This window comes from Carcharodon carcharias, chromosome 9 (genome assembly GCF_017639515.1).
Source record: "Carcharodon carcharias isolate sCarCar2 chromosome 9, sCarCar2.pri, whole genome shotgun sequence".
NCBI classification, from domain to species: Eukaryota; Metazoa; Chordata; class Chondrichthyes; order Lamniformes; family Lamnidae; genus Carcharodon; species Carcharodon carcharias.
This window is the reverse complement of record NC_054475.1, coordinates 138,541,156-138,565,287: the sequence shown is the minus strand read 5'-3', so window position 1 is coordinate 138,565,287 and position 24,132 is coordinate 138,541,156. Positions and strand designations below refer to the sequence as shown.

General features: G+C 42.2%; 1 protein-coding gene across 1 annotated transcript in view; it reads right to left on the bottom strand.

Moving 5' to 3' along the window:
* tenm1 (teneurin transmembrane protein 1) overlaps positions 1 to 24,132 on the bottom strand; it is an 873,954-nt gene that overhangs the window by 135,532 nt on the left and 714,290 nt on the right. Inside the window, exons 17-20 of the mRNA XM_041195427.1 lie at positions 22,042 to 22,303; positions 10,397 to 10,664; positions 8,062 to 8,205; positions 1,316 to 1,565 (exon numbers count right to left, since the gene is read on the bottom strand). Of these exons, the coding sequence (XP_041051361.1) occupies positions 1,316 to 1,565; positions 8,062 to 8,205; positions 10,397 to 10,664; positions 22,042 to 22,303 (924 nt within the window). The remainder of the gene's footprint in view (positions 1 to 1,315; positions 1,566 to 8,061; positions 8,206 to 10,396; positions 10,665 to 22,041; positions 22,304 to 24,132) is intronic.

The window sequence follows — 24,132 nt, the reverse complement described above, 5'->3', positions numbered from 1 at the left end:
TCCCCTTTATAGTGAAACTATCTGTTCAGCTCATTCTGTACATTACATCTCCAATGATTGGGTTGCTCAAAAACTGACTGATTCTGTGAATAGGTCAGTGGGCATGACTGTAACAACCAACAGTGTTAACAGCCGACTTGCATTCACGACCTCGGCTCAACTATGGAAAGTGGTAGGAGAACTACCAGTGTACTCCTGCTGCTTCCACAATCATAGCCTATCATCAATTACAGCATTCAGAAGGGAAAAAACCACACAATGCAGCCAAGTTGCATAGAAATTTCAGCTGTAGTAGGGTCATGCTTTATTCTTCGGCCCTAAATATTACAAGTTGGTCAGCTTGTTACTGGCTTGTTGTTGGGCAAATTACTGAACAAAAATAATTTGGAATAATTAGAAAAATAAAAATGCGACATGCACGTGTAACATCTGAAACTCCATTAACCCTATCCCTCTGCATATACACAATACACATTCAGTATGTCAAAATAAGGGCTGGCTTAATTTCCCTTTCATCAGGAGTCATTTTGTACAATACAGGAGGAATGGGAAGATTGCAGTCCCTGAAAGGAACAGTGCACCTTCATTTTTTTAAAAGAAAGACGGAGACCAGGAGAAAAAACTGTAAAGTGGTCCACAAGAGGGACAGTAATCTAATATATCTAACTTTGTTGAGGTTTGAGAGGGAGAGCTTGGTGATTTTAAATGCTCCTCACTTCTAAATAGAAGTCTAGCTCTTAGGCCAGACTTTTCCAGCCCCTTCCGCCGGTGGGATATTCCAGTCCCCGCAGATGTGAATGGAGATTTCAATGGCTCACCGGTCCTGCTGTAGGGGAGCCTGCCGCGGTGGGGGTGGGGGGTGGAAAATTCCGGCCTTAGAGATTATTTCCAACCTCACCTTTACGACAAGGCAAACAATGGGTATTGGAAACAGGTTGGTGCTGCTTATAGTAATATGCCACAAGAGGCAGCTTTGCTTACTCGCGGCCAGCACTTTTCAACACCTGCACTGGCGAAAACTCTAGGATGATTGGGGGAAGAAAACAATTTTTAATAAAACAATGACAAAGCAGCGCTCATACCCATTCTTCACACAGAAGCTATTTGCTGCAACTGGAAATTTCATGAGCCCTCAAATGCACAGGGCTAAAAAGAATCTCATGAAATCTATTGGGAGATTCAACATATATAGAATTTGCACTTAGTAATACATTCACCATCATGATGATAGGGAACCCTTTAAAATGTCAGGCTTGCAATAGTTGAACCTTAGGTTTGAAACTCTAACATATAAATCAGCTCAAGCACATCATACCTCAATTCTAAAATATTTATGGCATTTCCAGATGGAAAGATCCGGCGTACAAAATTGAAGTCCCCGATGTAGACACTGCCATCTGGGCCGCATGCCACAGCAACTGGTGCATAGAGTTTATTGTCATGTGCCAGGCTGTTGCAGTTTGGACAAGCAACGCTCCGTTGACGACCATTTCCCATGATGCTTGTAATGACAAGTGGTTGCTGGGATATAAACTGGTTTTCACCATTTCCTTTGTGCAGAATTCCTGAATACAAAATGAGAGGAGGAAATAGCTGGGAGAGATACCAGTAACAACCCCAAATCTCCATTTACCAACTTTATCAATAAGCACGTCCAATGTACCAATTATATTTACTCCTTCACTGTATTCTTAGTAGTTTATTCCATAAATCTTACTCGAATACAGACTTTTTATTTGACTTCCTGTCTTATCCCCAAATTTCTGTTTCTTAACTTTTGTCCTATTGTATTTGAACCCTTCACTATAGTAAAAACATTGCCTATTCAAATTTTGTCAAATAGTTTTCTCTTTCCTTTTTCAGCATATACAGAATAGTTTAATTTTTTCTGTAGCATGTAGTACAAATATCATAAAGAGCATTTTCAATTGGAATAATATGCTACAGTGCAAAGATCTTGCCAAAATATTTAAGGCAAATAATACTGGAGAACTTTCAGCCTATATTTTCACTTAGCAACAGAATCTGAATGTAAATCATGGACTAACATGATTTGCAAAACTCATTTGCTGACTTAAATTAAAATGAGTACAAAGGTGTTAAATTGCCACTGATTGGGCTTAGATCCAAAAAGGATTGAGATTTCTTAGAATATAAAGTTTAATTGAAGAATACAGGCTGTTTATTTCCATGCCAGAAATGAGTTATGTTCAGATTAGTTACAACACAAAATAGGAAAATGTTCTGTCCTCTGTTTGTAGCAGACTTTACCTATCAATGCATTTTCTGCAATTTAGAACACAGATACCAGCAAGATTGTTCTCTTAATTTTCATAACAGCACCCAACATTCCATATGAGACATACTAAATATTACGCATAACATTATAAGGTTAATGTCAGTTTTAACATATAGCTAGCAAAAAGCATCTGAAGGGATTCAGTCTCATTTATTCTTCAGTACTGGAAAGATCTTAGAAATCTGACATTTGTTTAATTAGAAAATGTCAGGCAAAATTGTTCTTCTATTCTGTTTTTCATCCTGATGTTTTATTTTATTATAATGGAATTTTTAAATAGATTGCAAAACTGAAAATGCTGGAGGGAATAAAATGAAGAAAAGCTAATTAGTTTTACTGGTAAAAGTTGTCAACTGCAGGCTTTCACAATTGCATGACTCCTGAGTAAATTAATCACATTCTCACAGGTAGGTGAAAGTCCTGCTCTGTCTGAGGGAAGAGGCACTTAACAACTTAGAAAACTAAACTGTGCAACCAGATTTGCTTCAAGTTTTCAACCAAAACATTATTATGTAGCCTGCTTGTGTGCCATGTGCTTGAATCTTAACATTGAGCCCAATACTATGTTAACCATATAATTCTCCCAACAAAATGTGCCATGTCCATAAAGTTCAAACAGGTAAACGAGTACAGCATGAGATATAAGCAGCCAACACTAGGAGATGGAATGAGTAGTCCTAGCCAAGTATTGGGAGAGACTGGGACCAGTACCAGTCAGCACCATGGAACAATCAGACTGGCCCCAGACAGCCAGCATCAAGGCAAAGTGGGAATGACCTGGGCCAGCCAGCAGCAGGAGAGAATATTTGGGAGTAGCAATATTGCATAAAGTGGACAGGAGTAAAATGTGCAGTGTATAGTAGGTTGGAAACAGTTAGTTTCATGAAAAGCTGGCTTCTGAGTAGCCAGATGGCATTGAGATAGAGCTGAGCTTAAATCTAATGGAAAGCTAACCTCTCCCATTTCAGTATTAGATACATAAACAGATTTTAATTTTCATTTCTATTTAATAAGATTGCTGAATAGCACTTACACATTCCCTATGAGTGTTATTATCCATATTGCATGCTGGCTACAGTGTTTTGACATCCTAATGGATTTTAGTAATGTGATTTAGTAACATTGCTGCAATAACTGCAGTTTGAATCAAACTGCCCTGTGTAGATTGATGTTGTACTTGAAAACAATCACTCAGCACAACAGGACAAGTGTGTTCATACAATGTAGGGGTTAACATCAGTGTTGCAAATTTACAACGATTGACTAATTAAAACTACATTTCTATTAAATAGTATTCTAGGACTTTTGCTAATTCTTTAAATTGTATTTTACTATTTTGTTCCTTATTTTGTGAAAGCCATGAATGAGTTTCTAGTTTATTTATTAATTGATCTCCTGTGGCAATGCACTTGGCAAGTCAAGACCAAGTGTATTCTTCAGGTGAAGTGGGGTTAGAGAATGGGAAATAATTTGACCACGGTTTGCAAATTTAAGCCAGCTTCAATTTTAAATTCATACATTTTATTTTCATTTCCATTTTATGATCACATTTATAATATAACTGGTCTATGCACACCTTAAGTAAGTTATATGATTAGCTCCTTGTAGTTGAATTGGTAAAATTTATCTTCTCATAATGATACAAAAATAATGAACAGACTACCACACATCAGTAGGACTTGTTACTTAATGTAAACAAATAATTCCTCTGTATACTGCCTTACAGGTCAAGGCAGCATCTCATCTCCTTGAAGTCAAATTTCTATTACTCGGCTTGCCTTTTGCTGCCTGATTGCCTGTGCAGCTTATGAAACCTCTTTCACTTTTTAATTTCTGTCTTCACAGACAGAGATCAGAGGGTTTTCTGATAAAATGAGTGTAAAATGCTTTTTTTCTGATTACCTAGATGAGCTAATGGATTGCTTATTGATTATTTTCTGGAAAAAAACAGCTTCTAATTAGCTTATTAACCACTTTGTATCTGGTCATTTTTATTTCCAAGCTTGCAATAATACGTCTTCACTTTAAAAAAGACCTAAACTCAGAATTTCAAATCACTGTGTGGATAATTATCAGAGAATATTGAAATATGACAGGGACCTATTAAATGTCTTTTGAAAAACTTATACAACATCCACTACATTTCCTTTTTCTACACAAACCAGACATTTAAAAATGGCCACCAACACGTCAGACTTTTGGCCCAGGGTAGGTTTTGGGGGGGTGGGGGGAGGGGTACAGGCAGGATTAGATGTTGGGGTGGGTAACTCGGGAAGGACTGAGGAGAATGCCAGATGCGGAGGTGGGTTGGGCAGAGGGTATGCCTCAGGGCTCTGGAACTGTGTCCAAAGTTTAAAAATAAGGTTTAAAACATGAACCATCCCTCCGGCCCTCACCCCTCATCGCCTCTTACCTCCCCACACACTCCCCATGCCCCATCTATGCCAAAGCATGCCACCTCAATCTCCCTCACCAGCCCTTTAACTCCTAAATGCTTCATACCCTCCTTGCCAACCAATGTCCTCACCCACCCCCATATCACCTAACAACCTCTATGGCAACCCGTGCCCATCCATCCACATCCCCCCCCACCCCCAATGGTCCCTCATAACCTTCAAGCTAACCTATGTCACTTCACCCACCCCCATGGCTCCTTATAGCCCTATGCCAACTTTGTGCCAACTCATACCAACCCATGCCTCCCACCTACCAGCCTTTGCCCTTACACTTGCACACCTGCTATACCAACTCACTTAATATCCATCATAGGTGGTCCTCAGGACCCATGCAGAGATGAGATACAACAAAGTTCTATGAAATAAAGTTCTAAGGGCTGGATTTTCAGCTTGGAAAGCAGGCATGCGCCTGACACGCACGAGTGTGGAATAACGTGCGATGACGTTGGGCAAGTGTCCCGATGTCATCATGCACTCGTGTGATATTTCGGCTGGTGGGCACACTTGGGAGTCAGCAGTGCACCTGCTGACAATTAAGAGAGCTGTTAAGCCCATGAATAAATTAATTAAACTGAATTTTTCCCTGCCCATCCAACCTTATGGTTGGCGGGTGGGCAAAAAGGCCAAGTGGTCTTTGGATCTTTGAGGAAATCTCACCCACGGCGGGATGAGGTTTCTGATGTTAATTAAAAATAAAAGAACATTTTTTAAATTTCATTTTTAATATGTCCCTGCTCCTGTGACAGAGTCACATGAGCGGACATGTTTACCTTAATTTTAATAACTTTATTTAAAATGTTAGAAATCTTCAGCTCCCTGAGGCTTTTACTGTGAGCTCCCCCGCGCCTGTGCTGACTTCTGTGCTCGCCCTTCTCACACCCCTCGCCCCCCACCCCCTCCCACCACCCCCCCCCACCCAGCTCAGGCGGCACTGAGCTTTTCAGCGCATGATTCACGCTGGCTGGCTGTTAATTGACAGCGTCTGCCCGACGAGGGGAAAATCCTCCCCTAAGTGTCTGTTGCAGACTTCACCATATTGAAAAAACACTCTCATTCACCTTCCTTCAACTAAATAACGTCTTATAACAACAAACATTTCATTCAAGTGCACAATCTCTTCTGACAACAAGTATTGGAATTCATAGTCCCACATCAAAGAGTCTATAACCATCTGTAGCTGTCAGTCAAACTGTGAAATGGCAGACAGGCTACTGTGATAATGGATGGCTGTGAAATCTGTTATGCAGCAGTAATACAGCAATGGAAACCATCAGCCTTTTATTGGAGACAGAGTAAAATAGCAAGCATTTTTTTTTAACATTCCAGACATTTTTTTTCAAAGATTTAAAGGGCAGGACTTTTAAATGGCTTGAAGCTTGACAGATTCCTTCGACAGATGCTTCTGACAGTTTTGACAGGTCTGTTAACAGTTCCAATGAGCTTGACAGTAATGCGCTGTTGCACTTTTTATGCACATTTATGCCTAATTTTAACAATTCCAAAAGGCACCTGACCCATCCCAAAGGGCACTTGACCTCCAAAGGGCATCTTACCTCTCCCGAAGGTGTCCTGATACCAGATCCTAAGGGGTACCTTACCTCTCCAAATGGGGTGCCCTGGCTATCCAAACAAATCCACAAAGTTCAGATCTATCCTTACCAGGTATCATCTACACTTTAGGTTTCATTCTCCTGGCCTACCAAAATCCCACCAGTGGAGGCAGCTGATGATTTAAATGGCCAGCTGCCTCCATAAACTGCGCTTGCGTGAAACGCGCCCCGCCCCCATTTCCATCCTTGAGAAAATAGGAAGTGCCATGTTTGGAGGTGGAACTTATGATTTTTGGCCACTTCCACAACTGTCGCCATGACAGAAAGGATCTCTTCATGGCGAAAATCTGGGCCTAAGGTTTCTCTGAAACAATAATTTAATTTAGTCAAGCATGACCTGCATTTACCAAACTGTGTTGACTACGTCTGATTAGAAGAAGCCATTCTAAATGTTTAGTAAGCAAGGTAATTGACCCAAAAATGACTGAGCCCTCGAATAAGGAGGTCTATTTATATTACGGCAATTCTACAATTCAGAAGGCTTGAACCTGAATTAGTGCAAAATATCGAATTAGAAGAAAAACCTTAAAATAATGGAAGATAAATAGATATGGCTGGGAATTTCTGGCCCTGTTGTGGGCAGGACCCGCCATGGGCGAGGCGGCGCCCCAGCCAGATGTCCATTGACTTGCGACGGAACCGGAAGATCGCAGCGGCAGGCGGGTATGGAAAATCCCGCCGATAATCTTGAAGTAAGTAAGTCATTTAACGTGGACAATAAATGTACGGTTAAAGGAAAAAATACAAAATTCATAAATGCCTAGCACGGTTAGATATTGGAGCAAGCTTTTTCTCCTTAAGGATGTTTGTACATGGAACAAATGCTTAAAGAAGATAGCTGATTTAAGGTTGAGTAATGGCTTTGACAAGCTGGGTCAATAATTGTACTATTAAAAAATGAGAATGTGTGTTTTTAGTAAGACTGCTTGACTTCTTTTTCAAGGGGAGATAAAAGCAGCAGCAAGAAAGAAAGACTTGCATTTATATAGTGCCTATCACAACCTCAGGGCATCCCAAAATGCTTTACAGCCCATTACACTGTTTGGGCTAGCTGCCTTCAGGGCAACCTAGTTTTGAACAGAGAGCCTCCAATAAGCATAAGGTATTCATATAATAAAAGGGCCTAATGTCCTGATTTATGTGTTAATCTCTGAAGCCATTTTTCACCTATACCAATATGGCTGGGGGTACACTTCCAGCTTGTAATGAGTGCACACTTCCTGCCCGATGTATTGGAAGCTTAGACGCCTTTTTTTTAGACAGTGGTATAGATCCTTTTGGCTTCAGCGCCAACACCAAGTATGCCAAGGTCAGATGCAACCTTATTAAATGCAGAGTAAAACTCCCTCCACCAATTAACAATACACTTCAGCATGAACCCAGTAGAAAATTCCCAAATTTATTTCCTATGCCAGTCATCCTGTGGTCTCTCTGAGTGAAACTGGCATTTGGAATCAAATGAAGTGTTAGATTTGTGCTTTTGATCCATGCCCATTGGAAACTGGTTTGAGGTTGCCCAAACCCACTGCTTATAGGGCAGGGAGAGACCATCATCTCATTGTTAAGGTTGCATTTAAACTCAGGTCTTAGGGGGGGATATATTATTGCTTTTAATGTTATTGAAAAATTGACAAAGAAGATTCTAATTAATTGTCTGTTGTGAATCTAGCATCTGTATTAGATTGAAGACACTTACCACTTTGTATGTTTAGAACATGATGTTTGTCCAAAGACCAGCCACCTAGATTGGAAGCATCCTTTTCAAACCCCTGTAGAATTGCTGTCCTTTTCTCCCACAGTATCAAATCAGGGCAGGTTTCATATTCATATCCCACAGAAACTGAGAAGCAATTAAAAAGGAACATTTTAAATCTCTTCATGCTGAGATTACAGATTCAAACACTGGCACTAGCAGATTCACTCATGGTTGGATTATGCCTATATTTCTAGAGGTGAGGATCATTCATTCACACTTGCACTATGTAATTTCACTTAATTTCACTCTTTACTAAAACTATATCAAATAAATATAAGCTGTGCAAGGTTTTTGATGTATTATGTGATGTGTTTAACATTATAAATGATGGCACCATAGATTTCATGGCATGACTGGTGAATAAAAATATCTAAAGTTTGACTGCAAAAACTTGAGCGTGATGTGAAAGGTTTTATATCATAAATTCATCAAACCCTGGGAGATGGACAGTTGTCCTGATACATTTACATAATGTACAAGTCACAGTCTTGAGCACATAAAATCTCTGATGTGGATTGATGGACCATGGTTTATTTTAAGAAATGTTTTTTTCAAATGGCATCGATTTTTTGATAGAGTACTGCCCCCACAAGCATCGCTTGCTCTTCAGTACCTTGGCCGGTGAGCCAAAGAAGTGAAAATCAGCCCGTTATTTGCCAATGGAGTGAATGACAGGAAAACCCATATCATTTTCTCACCCAGTGCACACAAACACACATTTCCAGCAGGGATCATAGGATAACAGAGGCAGGAATGGGAACTTTTAGTAATTCCCCCTCCTTTTTGAGTCAATTGTGATATCCCCATCTACTATCCCAACTGTCATCAACTCATTCAGTGCAGACCAGGGGTCCAAACTAAGACTTTCTAAGGATTGTATTAGTTTTGATTGATCATCTCTTACTCAAAATAGATATTTTAAAAATGGATAATGGGTGAATAATTCTGATGCCACATCTTGGTTACTTCTAGTATACACACAATGGAAGTAAGGGGTTACTACCTGGATGGCAGCACTGGTTTTAAGGTGACTTGGAGAACAGGATGGTAAGCTAAGTCCCAAATGTTAAAACACAACTTTATTAAAGAGGGAAAGAATGGCATATGGAAACATTTCCCCCCCACCGAGTGCAGGAGCAGGTGTGAGCGGGCGTGCCGCCATCTTACGTGGGCGGGTCAATTACAGCGTGACATCGGTTTGGAAGCACTATGCGCTTCCTGTGTGGGTGGGGGGGGGGGGGGGGGGGGGGGGGTGTGATGCCCTCAGCCAAGAGGGTGTTCTTTCGCGCTTGCGCACAAAATGGTACACATATCTCCCTGAGGCTAAGTGGCTCGGAATTTAAATTTGTCATACAAATGATAAAAAAAATTCCCTGACATGTCCCCTCATGTGACACTGTCACAAGAGTTGGGACATGTCCATAACTTTTATTGAAACCTTTAATAAAAATTCAGATACCCTCATAAAACCTCATCCCGCCTGTGGATGAGGTTTAGTGCTTTTTCCGAATCCCCCCAGGGCTTTCGGCCTGCCCGCCGACCTTAAGGTTGGACGAGCAGGTCCATTACTGACCTTAATTAGTTTTTCAATGGCCTCAATAGGCTGACTCGGCTGTGCCTCCGCCGATCTGAAATGGAAATGACGCAGGGTGAAGTCGGGAGTTCCACCCGACGTCATCCCGTGTCATTTTACACATCGGCAAGCGGGCCCCGCCCCCCGCTCGCCGACCGGAAGATCCTGCCTATTAAGTATCCCTGACCCTTCCTCCCTCTCACAAGAGTAAAAATAGTGGCTGCTACTGCTGAAGCACATTTTAAAGGCAGCTCTAAAATAGAAGCTAATGATCGCTCCAAGGCAGCAATTGACTGCTCTCAGAAAGTGGGAAACATTTGTCCTGAAATTTGCATTTATTGTGCAGGTCAGATCATAAAAATAAATTAATGGCAGGGACTAAATATTGCATGAAATAAAAACATTTTCTTAACATTATTTTAGCACACACAAAGCCCTGTCACAGAGAACGAAAAAAATAAGCACAGTTTGGTTGAGAAGACGCTCGGCCCAATTTAAGTATTCATTCAAGTAAATTCTAATCAACAGTATCTTATCACTTTTGACCTTGAGTGTGTGCTAAAACACACAACAAAACAAGATTCACACAGCAGTTTCCAAAGACTTCCAGTGAGTATTTTATCAGATAGAAATTAATTACTTTTTTGTTTTGCATGCACAATTCACAGCAAACGTTGAGAAATATTGAACTACATAACAGACCTTCTGCTTCAATGAGGCCAGAAACCTTCTGGCCATAAACATCTGTTTTGTTCCATGTGAAAGTGTAAGCCAGGTCAGGTCCAGCAGGAAACCATTTCTGAAAGAGCCGTCCCTCAATAGCAATCATGAGATGAACCTTGATTAGTCCAGTTGGAATAAAGGCATGAGTCATGATAATCCTCAAGAGTGATTTATACCCCGGAGCACGGCTGCTGAGGTAACTGAGCTTCACAAAGCTGGCTGGGATAGCAATCTCTTCCTGTGCAACCTGTCAAAGAATGTTCAGATCTTTTGAGTTTGAAATAGAAATGTACCATGTGACAGTGGGACTTCTGATATAAGGGTGGAACACGGGGTAAACTGTTCATTTTCTGCAATAAAGGTTTGGAAATTTGAGTGTAACTCCGGCTTTAACTGATGGGGTAAAAATCTCCTGTCTAGTGGCTGTAAATGCCCTATGTAAATTTAGTTTCAGCAATCTCAATCCTGTTCCAAAAAGGACATGGGCCCAATACAAAAGTGCCCTTAAATCAGGACCAATCTGGTAATTTCACTCAGCCAGGCAGCAGTAAGGCTGGTGTGAAAAATACCACATCAGTGCCAGTAGCAAGTGCTCATGTAGTTATCATTGAAACATACTGATGTGACAGAGGAAGGAGTTTTAACCTGGAAGACACTGAATGCCTAAAAGTGTTTCACTCCCCATGACTAATGCCTTTCACTTTAAGCATGACATTTTTAATAAGACGTGCTGTTTTATTTGATTTAGAAGTGCAGAAGCTTAGTTCTTATTATTAGTTTGTCAATTTCAGGCCCGGTTACTCAGCGATTAGGGCCCGCCCAGCATGAAACGTGAGTGACAGTGCTCAGTGCTGCCTGTGTGGAGGGTGGGGGAAGGAGGGCGAGCATGAACTTTGTGCATGGGTGCGCTTGAAAATCTCCCTGAGGCACATAGCTGAGGTTATCATGTGTCATTTTACGCTCGGTCAAGTCGGGCACACGTCCGCCCACCGAGCTAAAAATTCTCCCCATAGAAACATAGGGCAGAATTTTGCCCTTGACGGGCAGGCAGGCAACCAATCACCACCGCCGAAGCAGGCCCTGCCGCCATTTTGAGTGGGCGGGCCAATTAAGGCCCACCCAGTGGGAAGTGCTATGCGCTTCCTGTGCAATTGGGGTGGGGGGGAGGGATTCCCCAACTGTCAAAGAGCGCACATCTCCCTGAGACTAAGTGCTGTCTCAGGGAGATTGTGAAAGCTTTATAAACATCAAAAATAGAAAAATAAAAAAATTATTAAAATGTCCCCCTCGTGACAATGTCACACGAGATGGGACATGTTAATAAATATGACTAAAACTTTATTAAACTTTTTAAAAACAGACATGAAACCTCATCCAGCCTTAAGGTTGGACGGGCAGGGCCTTTAATTGGGTTAACTACCCTGTCAATGGCCTCAATTGGCCATTGACAGGTCAGCGGGCGGACAGCTGATCGCGCTGTCCCCCTGCCTTCCTGAATCATCCTGTGTCATTTTCGCATCGGCGAGCGGGCCCTGCCCCCAACTCGCTGTCGGAAAAATTCTGGCCATAGAAGCAGGAATAGGCCATTTGGCCCTTCGAGTGGCCCTGCCATTCATTACGATCATGACTGATCCTTCTATCTCAATGCCATAACCCTTGATGCTTTTAGAGCTTGGGGCAGGATTTTCGGGTCGTCGGGCGGGCATGGTGGGCAGGCCCGGGAGTGGCCAGGAAACGGCCCACCGCCCGCGATCGGCCCCGACCACAATTTCATGCTGGCTGGTCAATTAATGGCCAGCCACTGTGAATGGCACGTCAAGAAGGTCAGCATTGCAGGGGTGGGGGTGGGAGGAGTGCAGGCACAATAGTCTGTGCATTCGCGGGGAAGCGCGCACTGAACGCTCCCTGAAGGCATAGGACTCACTCACATGAACAGAAACATAATAAAAATTACGTCAAAACACTTTTTTTTAAATTAATGTCGGAAACGTCATCCCACCCGTGGGTGAGGTTTTCTAAAAAATCCAAAGGCCGCCTGGGCGTTTCGCCTGCCTGCTAACCGTAACATTGGACAGGCAGCAAAAAATATAGGTTGGTCAATTGATTAATGGCCTTAATAGGCCTCTTAATTGTCGGCGGGCACGCTTCCGACTCTCGCATGCACCCGCCAAATGAAGTATTGCGCGAGTGCGCGATGACATTGGGAGGCTCACCCGATGTCATCACGCATTGTTTCACGCTCGGGTGGGCGCTTGCATGTGTAGTGCAAAATTCTGCCCTTGAAATCTATTTCCTTGTTAAATATGTTCAGTGACTTGGCCTCCATAGCCTTCTGTGGTAGAGAATTTCACAGGTTCACCACCCTCAATGAAGAAGTTTCTCCTCAGCTCAGTCCTAAATGGCCTACCCCGTATCCTGAGATTGTGACCCCTTGTTCTAGACCCCCCCAGCCAGAGGAAACATCATCCCTGCGTCCAGCCTGTCCATCTCTGTCAGAATTTTATACGCTTCAATGAGATCACCTCTCATTCTTCTAAGCTCCAGTGAATAGTTGGCCCAAACTCTCATCATGTGACAATCCTGCCATCCGTGCCTTTATGGACTCGATGAATACGTCAAGCTGTACAGTCAGACATAGTGCTGGTGATGAACGAGTGAAAAGGAAGTGCCCATAAGTTAATATATACATGTTCAAAAGGTGATACTTTGATTGTGAAGTTGTGTTTGGCCCAGTTGTATAGATAATTGTTTTTAGCGTCACCATTGATAGAAATTACAGCTATCTTCCCTATTCATGCTAAAACGCCAAGAATGCTTGGTTTAGGTCACTGTTGTTCATTGTTTTATAATCTTATAAGCTCATTATATTTCATGACGAGTGGATCTTACTATCATTAACTATCCAAAGCTACACAAAATTCATAATCTGTGAGGATATATGCTCTAAAACATATAATAAATTTACTCTTATGCCTATTTCTCACAGAAGTTAAGACAAACCATAACAAAGCTACATTGTCAACACTGTTATAATCACTGAAAACACAACCGTTCTATCATCTAGAAGTAAATTTTATTGAGGAGCAAGAAAAAAAATACACTGAAGGCAACTTTTGCTGACACTAAGCTACTTACTGATTGCCTCAACACTACTGTTGAGATAAGAATCTGGACCAGAAACTGTCAGAGAGATGCTGAACAATTTTGATCACTGCTCGCTCTGTTGTATATACCTATACTTCATTTTCTAAGATTCACATAACCCTTTTTTTGAAATGGCAGAAGAGACAAAAATGGAATCAACTTAGAGAAAGGGCAAAGAGCAAGCAAATTGATCACTGAAGCAGAAACTCAGAAACCATATGGCTCAAGAGCCATGGTCCAAACTGTCTTCAAGATTATATCCAATGTGTAATCTCTCAGAACAAGGAAGTTGTATGGTATTCAATGGGGTCACATCAAGCAGTAACTCAAAAATGCTTGAGCATTTGGAAGACAATCAAAAATTAGAAATGTTGAGGATCCCAGAGGCACGGACAAGCAAGAAAACTTCAAATATAACCAAAACACAAACAAGAAGCAAGGAACAAAAGAAAACACAGAGCAGTGGGACACAAGTTCCAAATAGCTCTGTACCTCTTAATACCTAACGCTTCTTGATATAATAATAACCCATTGCTTTTTTTTCCCCTAAAGCATCCAAAGCAACTCAGGAAAAACACTTAGCAACAACTATAAGCCTTCAATCTATTTTACAAATATGAGATCCACAGATGATTATGGAAATTTTCAGGTGGTGGACTGCATCACCGAACATGATGAAATAGGGTGGAGTGGTCTTCATCCATAAAATGCTGTTTTACTCTGTCCGCTCCCTTGAGGACAGATTACAGCACCTTCTGCATGTTAATGACAATGTTTAGTCAGGTCTGCATTCTGTTGCTTTCTGTCCCATTATACTGATGTTTCACATCTGGTGAACAATATCTTCATGGAAGAGAACTTGTGTGTGGAGGGAGCCAGACAGCCAAGATGTTACCATCCATTATTCTCTTTGATGTGCTGCAGTAGTTCTGAGTACTGCTGCTTTTCATTCTTATCCATTAATTTTCCTCTGTCATTAAAGGCACTATTGGTCAGTCATCTCATTGATGCCTTGAAGTGTGCAAAATGGTTACCCACATAACCATAATATCTGCGCTTCAAGGTAGTTTATTGTGTCTTACATGCTTTGGGCCATTTCTGTGATATGTAACAAAGCCCTCTATAAATGAACACCTTTTCTTTTTCACCCTTCCTCTGAAAAAAAACCTTACGTGCAATCTAATACCCTCTAATTTTTGTTTGTAGCATGCAGCCAATTTGTTTAAGCACACAGGCTGTTTAAATTATTTTGTGCAGTTATGCTTGCATATAATTTAAAGGGGTCAACAATGTGGTCAATCTGCATGGGGACTTTCAGTTTGCTATGCGGACATGCACATTGCATGTAGTTGCTATTATATAAATGGTTTTTCTTTCTCACTCTGGTATTATAACTGATCATATTGTGGATAAAAACCTGTGTCCTTGATGCACCCACCAGCCACCCACACACCACTGGTAGCTTTAGAGTTTACTTAATGTTTTGGCTTGCATTTATTCCTCAGCTAACATCACTAAAGTACATGAGGTAATTTTTCATGGTGGGATTTTGCGGTGTGCAAATTGCTGCTTGTGTTCCCTACATGTTCCACTTGAAAAGTACTTCATTGGCTTTGGAGTTCCGAGTTCTTTCTTTTCTTTTTTTGCGCTCCCAGCAAAGATTCATAAACTCCTAATTGCACTGAGAGAACGGGATGTCAATAAAAAACACTCTGGGGTCCCAAGGTATATATATTTTGCCCAAAAATAGCTGGCTAATCCACTCTAGAGCTGAACCATTATTTGCTTACCTAGAAAGCCTGGCTTTTTCATACTTGAAATCAAGTAGGTATATTTTTCAAATAAATAGTCGGCAAATGGAGTGCAGCCAACTAACTCAGTGAAGATTTGGGGCAGAATCTTAGGCTCGGTGAGCAGGGGTGGGACCCGCTCGCTGAGACGTAAAATGATGCGTGGTGACGTTGGGCGTGCATCCCGACGTCACCACGCGTTGGTTAGATTTTCAGTTTGGTGGGCGTGCAGCCGACTTGGCTGCGCAGCCGGTGAACTGTCAAAGGCCTATTAAGGCCATTTAAAAAGCCAATAAAGCCATTAGCTGAGCTGCCCATCCAACCTTAAGGTTGGTGGGCAGGTGAAGAGCGCAGGTGGCCTTTGCATTTTGCATGGAACCTCATCAACAGGCGGGATGATGTTCCATGGACGTTCTTAAAGTGTTTGAAAATTTTTTAATGAAATTAATGGACATGTCCCAGCTCATGTGACAGTTTCACATGAGGGAACATGTCCTTAAAATTTTTTTCAATTTTGATCAACGCTTTATAAGTGAAAGTAATCTCCCTGAGGCACTCCCCGACTGAGACAACACCCACCCACCCCCGCCCCCCCCCAACAATGCCTGCATGGGGAGTGCTCAGTGTTTTCAGGTGTGCGTCACGCTGGGCGGGCCTGCCAATGTAAAATGGCGGTGTCCAGCCGATTGGGGGCGCCGATCGGCTGCGCGCTAACCTGCGCCCGCCCCTGCACAATCCCCCTAGCAGGGAGAAAATTCTCCCTTTGGGGCAGGATTTTACATCCCGCAGGCGGACGTATGTCCAACCCGATCGGGCAAAAATAGCGCAGGATGATGTTGAGCAAGCGTCCCGACGTCATCATGCACTCGTGTGATATTTCAGTCAGCAGGCGCGCGCAAGAGTCAGCAGCATGCCCGCTGACAATTAAAGGGCTTATTAAGGCCATTAATCCATTAATTTAAAGCTTTTTTTGCTGCCCATCCAACCTTACAGTTGGCGGGTGGGCAAATCAGTCAGGCAGCCTTTGGATTTTTCAGGAAACCTCTTCCGTGGGGGGCCTGAAGTTTCCACCATTAAGTAAAAAATAAAAACAAATTTTTGGGCAGAATTTTTATTCTGTTTATGTTAGTGTGAGTCGGTTCGATGTTGGGACATTTTTTTTCCAGATTTTCCAAATCCTTCTTTTTGATTTTAAAATTGTTCAGCTCCCTGCCTCCAGGGGACTTTGAGTGTTCACTCCCCAACGCATGCGCAGACTTTTGCACTCGCCCTCCTTCCACCCCCACCCCCGCGGCGCTGAGCTTCTCAGTGCACCTTTCAGGCTGGCTGGCCGCTGGTGGGCGATTGTGGGTGGCAGACTGTTTCCCGGCCACTTCCGGGCCCTCCCGCCATGCCCACCCAACGACTTGAAAATACTGCCCTTGGGAGTTTGGTGAGAGGAGAGTTTAAGTGTTCATTTTTTTCTTAAATTTTGCTCTTAAAATCTAATCTAGTCTGTAATTAGCAGTAACTGGAAAGTACTGTGTAAGTAGGCTAAGTTCTTTCTTTCTTGCAGTTTGGACAGGGTAAGCTCACTCTCAGCTATAGGAGCTGAGTAGTTAGGTAGCTAATTGGTTGAATCTGGTTGCTGTAGCCCCAGTTCAGTTTACTATAAATTCAGGGTTCTTTAGAGCAGCCTTGGCAAACCGAGTACAGCTGACTAACTTAGTGAAGATTTGAAGTTTGGTGAGAGGGGAGATGGGGGAAGTAGTTGTTTGTTTGCTCTTTCTAGCTTTCTCACCCCATAGAAGTTGGTTCTTGCTCTACTACAGGGAAAGGAGCTAGCTATTTGGTGAGTATCTGGTAAGTGGGTAAGTTCCATTCAGTTCCTAAGGTTTAAAATAATATATAATTTGGTGGTAAAGTTAATAAAATATATAAGAAAAGCAACATTAAACAAGTGATTAGTATAATTAAGTAATTATTTGAAACACATTAAAGATGGCAGGACAGCTGATGAGTCAAGACTGCAGCAGGTGGGAGCTCCTGGATAACATTGTGATCTAGAGCAAACATGTCTGCAGTAAGTGTTTGCAGCTTGAGAAACTTCGGTTCAGAGTCATTGAGCTGGAGGCTGAGCTGCAGACTCTGTGACACATCAGGGAGGGGGAAAGTTACCTGGATGCTTTATACCAGGAGGCAGTCACACCAATTAGGATAGGGTCTTCTGATTTGATCAGTGGCCAGTGACAGGAGGGTATGACTTTGAGTGAGGCAGGTAAGGGGATCCAGAGGGCAAGAGTGTGAGCCTCTGCAATTGTCCAACAGGTTTGAGGTTCTCTCAGTTTGTTTGGATGAACATGAGGGCTGCAGAGTGGATAGGCAAACTGACCATGGCACCGTGGTACAGGAAGCCTCCAAGTGGGGGGGGAGGCAAAAGGAATGTAGTGGTAGTAGGGGACAGTATAGTGAGAGGGATTGAAACTGTTCTCTATAGCAAAGAGCGAGAGTCCAGATGGCTTTGTTGACAGCCCGGTGCCAGGGTTCGGGACATCTGCTCAGGGCTGAAGAGGAATGAACAGTGGGAGGGCGAGGATCCAATGGTCATGGTCCATGTAGCTACTAGCAAGATAGGCAGGATGAGGAAGGGGGCTCTGCATAGTCAGTATAACGAGCTAGGCACCAAATTAAGAAGCAGAACCTCAAAGGTAATAATTTCTTGATTATTACTGAGCCATGTGCAAATTGGCATAGGACAAATAAGATTAGAGGAATGAATGCGTGGCTCAAAGACTGGTGTGGGAGAAGTGGATTCCGGTTTGTGGGGCACTGGCACCAGTATTGGAGAAAATGGGATCTGTACTGTTGGGATGGCCTACACCAGAACCGTGTTGGGGCTGTTGTCCTAGCGAGCCGCCTAACTGCGGAAGTAGAGAGGGTTTTAAACTGAATAGTGGTGGCAAGGAATCAAACTTGGTAAGATGTAGTAAACCAAAGAGTAGGGACAAGGTAAGAGAGACAGGTATTAATATGGGAAATGATAAACAGACCGTGACAGGAAGGGACAGAGAGTACAAGTCTAAGAGTAAATTAGCAGATAAGGCTAGATGCTACAAAAATAATAAAAGGACAAAACTAAAGACTCTGTATCTAAATTCACTTAGCATTCAAAATAAAGCAGATGAACTGATAACGCAAATAGAAATAAATATGATTTTATAGCCATTACAGAGACATGGCTACAGAATGACATAGACTGGGACCTGAATATGGAAGGTTATGTGACATTCAGGAAGGACAGGAAGTTAGGAAAAGGTGGAGGGGTGGCTCTGTTAATTAATGATGATATTAGCACATTAGTGAGGGATGACCTAAGTTCAGGAAACCAGGATGTAGAAGCGGTTTGGGTTGAGATGAGGAATGATAAGGGCAAGAAGTCACTTGTGGGAGTGATGTTCAGGCCTCCTAATTGTATTATACAGAGGACAGAGTATAAAAGAAGAGTTACCAGAAGCTTGCCAGAAAGATACAGCAATAATCTTGGGGGAACTTAATCTACTTATTGACTGGAAAAATCAGATAGGCAAAGGTAACATAAGTAATGAGCTCATGGAATGTTTTTGGGTTAGTTAGAACAGCACATTCTGGAGCCAACCAGGGAGCAGGCTATACTGGGATAAAAGCAAAATACTGCAGATGCTGGAAATCTGAAATAGAAACAGAAAATGCTGGAAAAACTCAGCAGGTCTGACAGCATCTGTGGAGAGAGAAACAGAGTTAACATTTCGAGTCCATGTGACTTCTTCAGAGCTAAAGAGAAGTAGAAATGTGATGGAATTTACACTATTTAAAGCGGGGGGTGGGGGGGAGCGGCATTGGTGGAGCAGGTGAAGCAGGATAGAAAGTCAGCGATAGGTGGAGACTAAAGAGAGATTGACAAAGATGTCATGGACAGAAGACAAAGGGAATGTTAATGGTAGTGGTAAGGGATAAAGAAGGTGTAAAGTGCCACAACCTTCCGAACTGAATATTGAGTTCAACAACTTTAGATCTTGAACTCCCTCCTCCATCCCCACCCCCTTTCTGTTTCTTCCCCCTCCCTTTTGTTTTTTCCAATAATTTATATAGATTTTTCTTTTCCCATCTATTTCCATTAGTTTTAAATGTATTCCACCCATCGTTTATTTCACCCCACCCCCACTAGAGCTACCTTGCTTGTCCTGCTCTCTACTCTTAATTAGCACATTCATTTAGATAATATCACCACCTTCAACACCTCTTTGTTCTTTTGTCTGTGACATCTTTCAGTTATCTCCTCCTATCACTGCTTGCTTGTCCCAACAACCCCGCCCCCTTCTTCCCCCCCCACCCCCCCTCCATCTTAAACCAGCTTATATTTCACCCCTTTTGTATTTCTACTTAGTTCTGTTGAAGGGTCATGAGGATTCGAAACGTCAACTTTGCTCTTCTCCGCCGATGCTGCCAGTCCTGCTGAGTTTTTCCAGGTATTTCTGTTATTGTTTTACATCTTTCTGTAGCCTCCTTATGTCCTCTTCACAACTTACTTTCCTACCTATGTTTGTGTTGTCAGCAAATTTAGCAACCATTCCTTCGGTCCCTTCATCAAAGTAATTTATATAAATTGTAAAAAGTTAAGGCCTCGGCACTGATCCCTGTGGCACACCACTCATCACATCCTGCCAACCTGAAAAAGACCCATTTATGCCAACTTTCTGCCTCCTGTTAGCTAGCCAATCTTCTATTCATCCCAATATGTTACCCCCTACACCATGAGCTTTTATTTTCTGCAATAACCTTTGATGTGGCACTTTACCAAATGCCTTCTGGAAATCTAAGCATAGTACATCCACAGGTTCCCCTTTGTCCACAGCACATGTGACTCCTTCAAAGAACTCCAATAAATTGGTTAAACATGATTTCCCTTTTACAAAGCCATTTTGACTTCAGACCATGAACTCTCTCCTCTATCTTCACCCCTTTTTAATCCCTTTTTTAAAACGTATTTTTATTTTTTATTTACTTATTTTTATTTTTATTCATTTACTCATTGTTTTATCCCCTTTATCAATCCTTTCCCCAAGAAACACCCCTTCCCCCACCCCACCCCCAAAAAGGCCAACTGTTACTTGTTCCATGTTGTCCTTTCACAAAGTGCTGACCCTTGTTTTACTATTCACACATTTTGCTTTCTTACCTTTATGCCACTATCAACGCCTTCTTTATCCCTTACCACTACCATTAACATTCCCTTTGTCTTGTGTCCATGACATCTTTGTCAATCTCTCCTTAGTCCCCACCTATCGCTGACTTTCTATCCTGCTTCACCTATTCCACCAAGCCTCCCCTGAAATTGTGTAACCAGCTTATATTTCACCCCTTTCCTATTTCTACTTAGTTCTGTTGAAGGGTCATGAGGACTCGAAACGTCAACTTTGTTCTTCTCCACCGATGCTGCCAGACATGCTGAGTTTTTCCAGGTATTTCTGTTTTTGTTTTGGATTTCCAGCATCCGCAGTTTTTGTTTTTACAGAAAGATGTAGATAGGTCAAGTGAGTGCGAAAAGATCTGGCAAATGGAGTATAACATGGGCAAATGTGAAATTGTGAGAGATTGCTGAGCTCTGAGATTCAGAGGGATCTGGGTGTCCTGCTTCATGAGTCACAAGGTTAGTATGCAGGTACAGCAGGTAATTAGGAAAACTAATAGAATGTTATCATTTATTGTGAGGGGAATTGATTACAAAAATAGGGAGGTAATGCTTCAGTTGTACAGAGCATTGGTGAGACCACGTCTGAAGTATTGTGTACTGTACTGGTCTCCTTATTCAAAGAAAGATGTAAATGCATTAGAAGCTGTTCAGAGAAGGTTTACCAGGAACGGGCTGTTTGTCAAATGAGGAAAGGCTGGAGAGGTTAGGCTTGTATCCATTGGAATTTAGAAGAGTAAGAGGTAACTTAATTGAAACCTTTAAGATCCTGAGGGGTCTTGACAGGGTGGATGTGGAGAGGATGTTTCCTCTTGTGGGAGAATCTAGAACTATGGGTCACTGTTTAAAAATAAGTGGTTGCTCATTTAAGACAGAGATGAGGAGAAATTTTCTTTCTTAGGGGATTCCTCAAAAGGCAGTGGAAGCAGAGTCTTTGAATATTTTTAAGGCAGAGCTAGATGGATTCTTGATTAACAAGGCAGTGAAAGGTTTTTGGGGTTGGCAGGAATGTGGTGTTGAGGTTGCATTCAGATCAGCCATGATTTTATTGAAGGGCAGAGCAGGCTCGATGGGCCTAGTGGCTCACTCCAGCTCCTAATTTGTATGTTCGTATGACTGTTTGCTTGATGCAGTTTGTCTGTTGACATGAATTCAAAGTATACAACCAAAGTAAAGGACCATCTTGCTTTGGTGTGAGAGCTGGCATACATTTTCATGGATTGAAATTTTACTTTACTATACAACTAGAAAATGCAACATGCATTACCTATCAGAAGGTATTTGGAGGTACTCCAGCATTAGATAAACAGAGCAATAGCGCTAATATTTTACTAGCACATTCTTTTAGATTCTCCCTTATGTTTCAAAGTTTACCACTAAACTAATTTGCAATGGTGAAACATGATATACTGTCCCCGTAAACAAATATTCAATAATATGTTAATATTCTAACACATCAAGATTCTGAAAACAGCTGTTCCTACTTGTATTTCTGGGATGGCTGGGCCTCTCTCCGGACAAGATCCTGTAAACGTGGTCAGGGGCGAAGGAAGGACAATTGGGTTCAGTGTAGCAAAGCTACTGATATCACAGGTAGGAGCTTGAGATCCTACTCCCTTCATGATGACTTTATCCACAACAACAAATCTGTTCCATGGTAACCAGAGGGTACGGTTTTCAGTGATGAAGGGAGCACGCTCAAAGACAAGTGTGACAGAGATTCCTCCAATTGCTACAAGATCAAAGCTGGTAGTAAAGAGAAAAAAAATTTCAAGTAAGTAAATGTTGAGAAGAAATCAAATGTAAAATTGGACCAGACTTTGATATGAATATAATCTAAGTAGTACTGTTGTCATAAATTTCGCTTTAAGTGACTACTGAAGTCTAAACCAGCTTTGAATACAGAAGGAGTTTGCTTTCGATTGTATATTTACTCCTTGTGGAACATTATTCCACGTCAGTTTTAGATTTCTTTTGCAGTTAGCTTATAATATTCATATAGAATTATCTGGAAAATCTGATCAATTATCAATTATATTTTGCACTTTAGCAATCATTTGACTAAGGCAGTTTGCTATCCTCACTTGCCCTTTGCTTCACCATGAGGACTCTGCATTTTTTATGAACAAATAAAATAACAAGAAAACATCTTTACAATTTACAATGACAGGTGTTCCCACACCACAGAAACTACTCTACTGAACACATTTATAAAACTATAGACAGGCAGTGAGATGATATTTTATTTGTAATTCCAGGTGCAATAAATCTTGCAATTTTTTACATTCTTTTATGGGCTGTGAGCATTACTGGCAAGGCCAGAATTTATTGCCCATCCCGATCTGCCATTGAGAAGTTGGTGGCGAGCTGCCTTCTTGAATCATTGTGGGTTCAGTGCTGTTAGGAAAGGAAGTCCAGGATGTTGACCCAGTGACAGTGGAGGAATGGTGATATAGTTCCAAGTCAGAATGGTGTGTGGCTTTGAGAGGAACTCTCCTCAAATGCATCTGCTGCCCTTAATCTTCTAAGTTTTGGAGGTCTCAGGTTTGGAAGGTGCCATCAAAGGAGCCTTGGTGAGTCGCTGCAGTGCATCTTGTATATGGCACACACTGCTGCTACCATGCATTGGTGGTAGAGGGAGCGATTGGTGGATGGGGTGCCAATCAAGCCAGCTGCTATGTCCTGGATGGTATCAAGCTTCTCGAGTGTTGCTGGAGCTGCACTTCCATTAGGCTCCTAACTTTTGCCTTGTAAAAATCGGACAGGATTTGAAGAGTCAGGGTGTGAGTTACTTGTCGCCAGGATTCCAAGCCTCTCTGATCTGCTCTTACAGCCACAGTATTTACATAGCTGGTCTGGTTAAGTTTTTCGCCAATGATAATACCCAGGATGTTGATGATATGGGATTCAGCAATGATCACGCCATTGAATGTCAAGGGGAGATGGTTAGATTCGCTCTTGTTGGAGATGGTCATTGCCTGGCGCTTGTGTGGTGCGAACCGTTACTTGCCATTTATCAGCCCAAGCCTGAATGTTGTTCGGGTCTTGCTGCATAAGGACACAGACTACTTCAGAATCTGAGGAATCATGAATGGTACTGAATATTGTGCAATCATCAGGGAACATCCCCACTTCTGACCTTTTGATGGAGGGAAGATCATTGATCAAACAGCTGAAAGTGGTTGGACTGAGGACACTACCCTCAGGAGCTCCTGCAGTGATGTCCTAGACTGAGATGATTGATCTCCCATAACCACAACCATCTTTCTTTGTGCTAGGTATGACTCCAACCAGGGGCGAGTTTTCCCCCTGATTCCCATTGACTCCAGTTTTGCTAGGGCTCCTTGATGCCATACTCAGTCAAATACTGCCTTGATGTCAAGGGTAGTCACTCTCACCTCACCTGTTGAGTTCAGCTCTTTCCTCCATGTTTGGACCAAGGCTGTTATGAGGTCAGGAGCTGAGTGGCCCTGGCGGAGCCCAAAATGAGTGGCAGTAAGCAGGTTATTGCTGAGTAAGTGCTGCTTGATTGCACTGTTGATGACATCTTTCATCACTTCGCTGATGATCGAGAT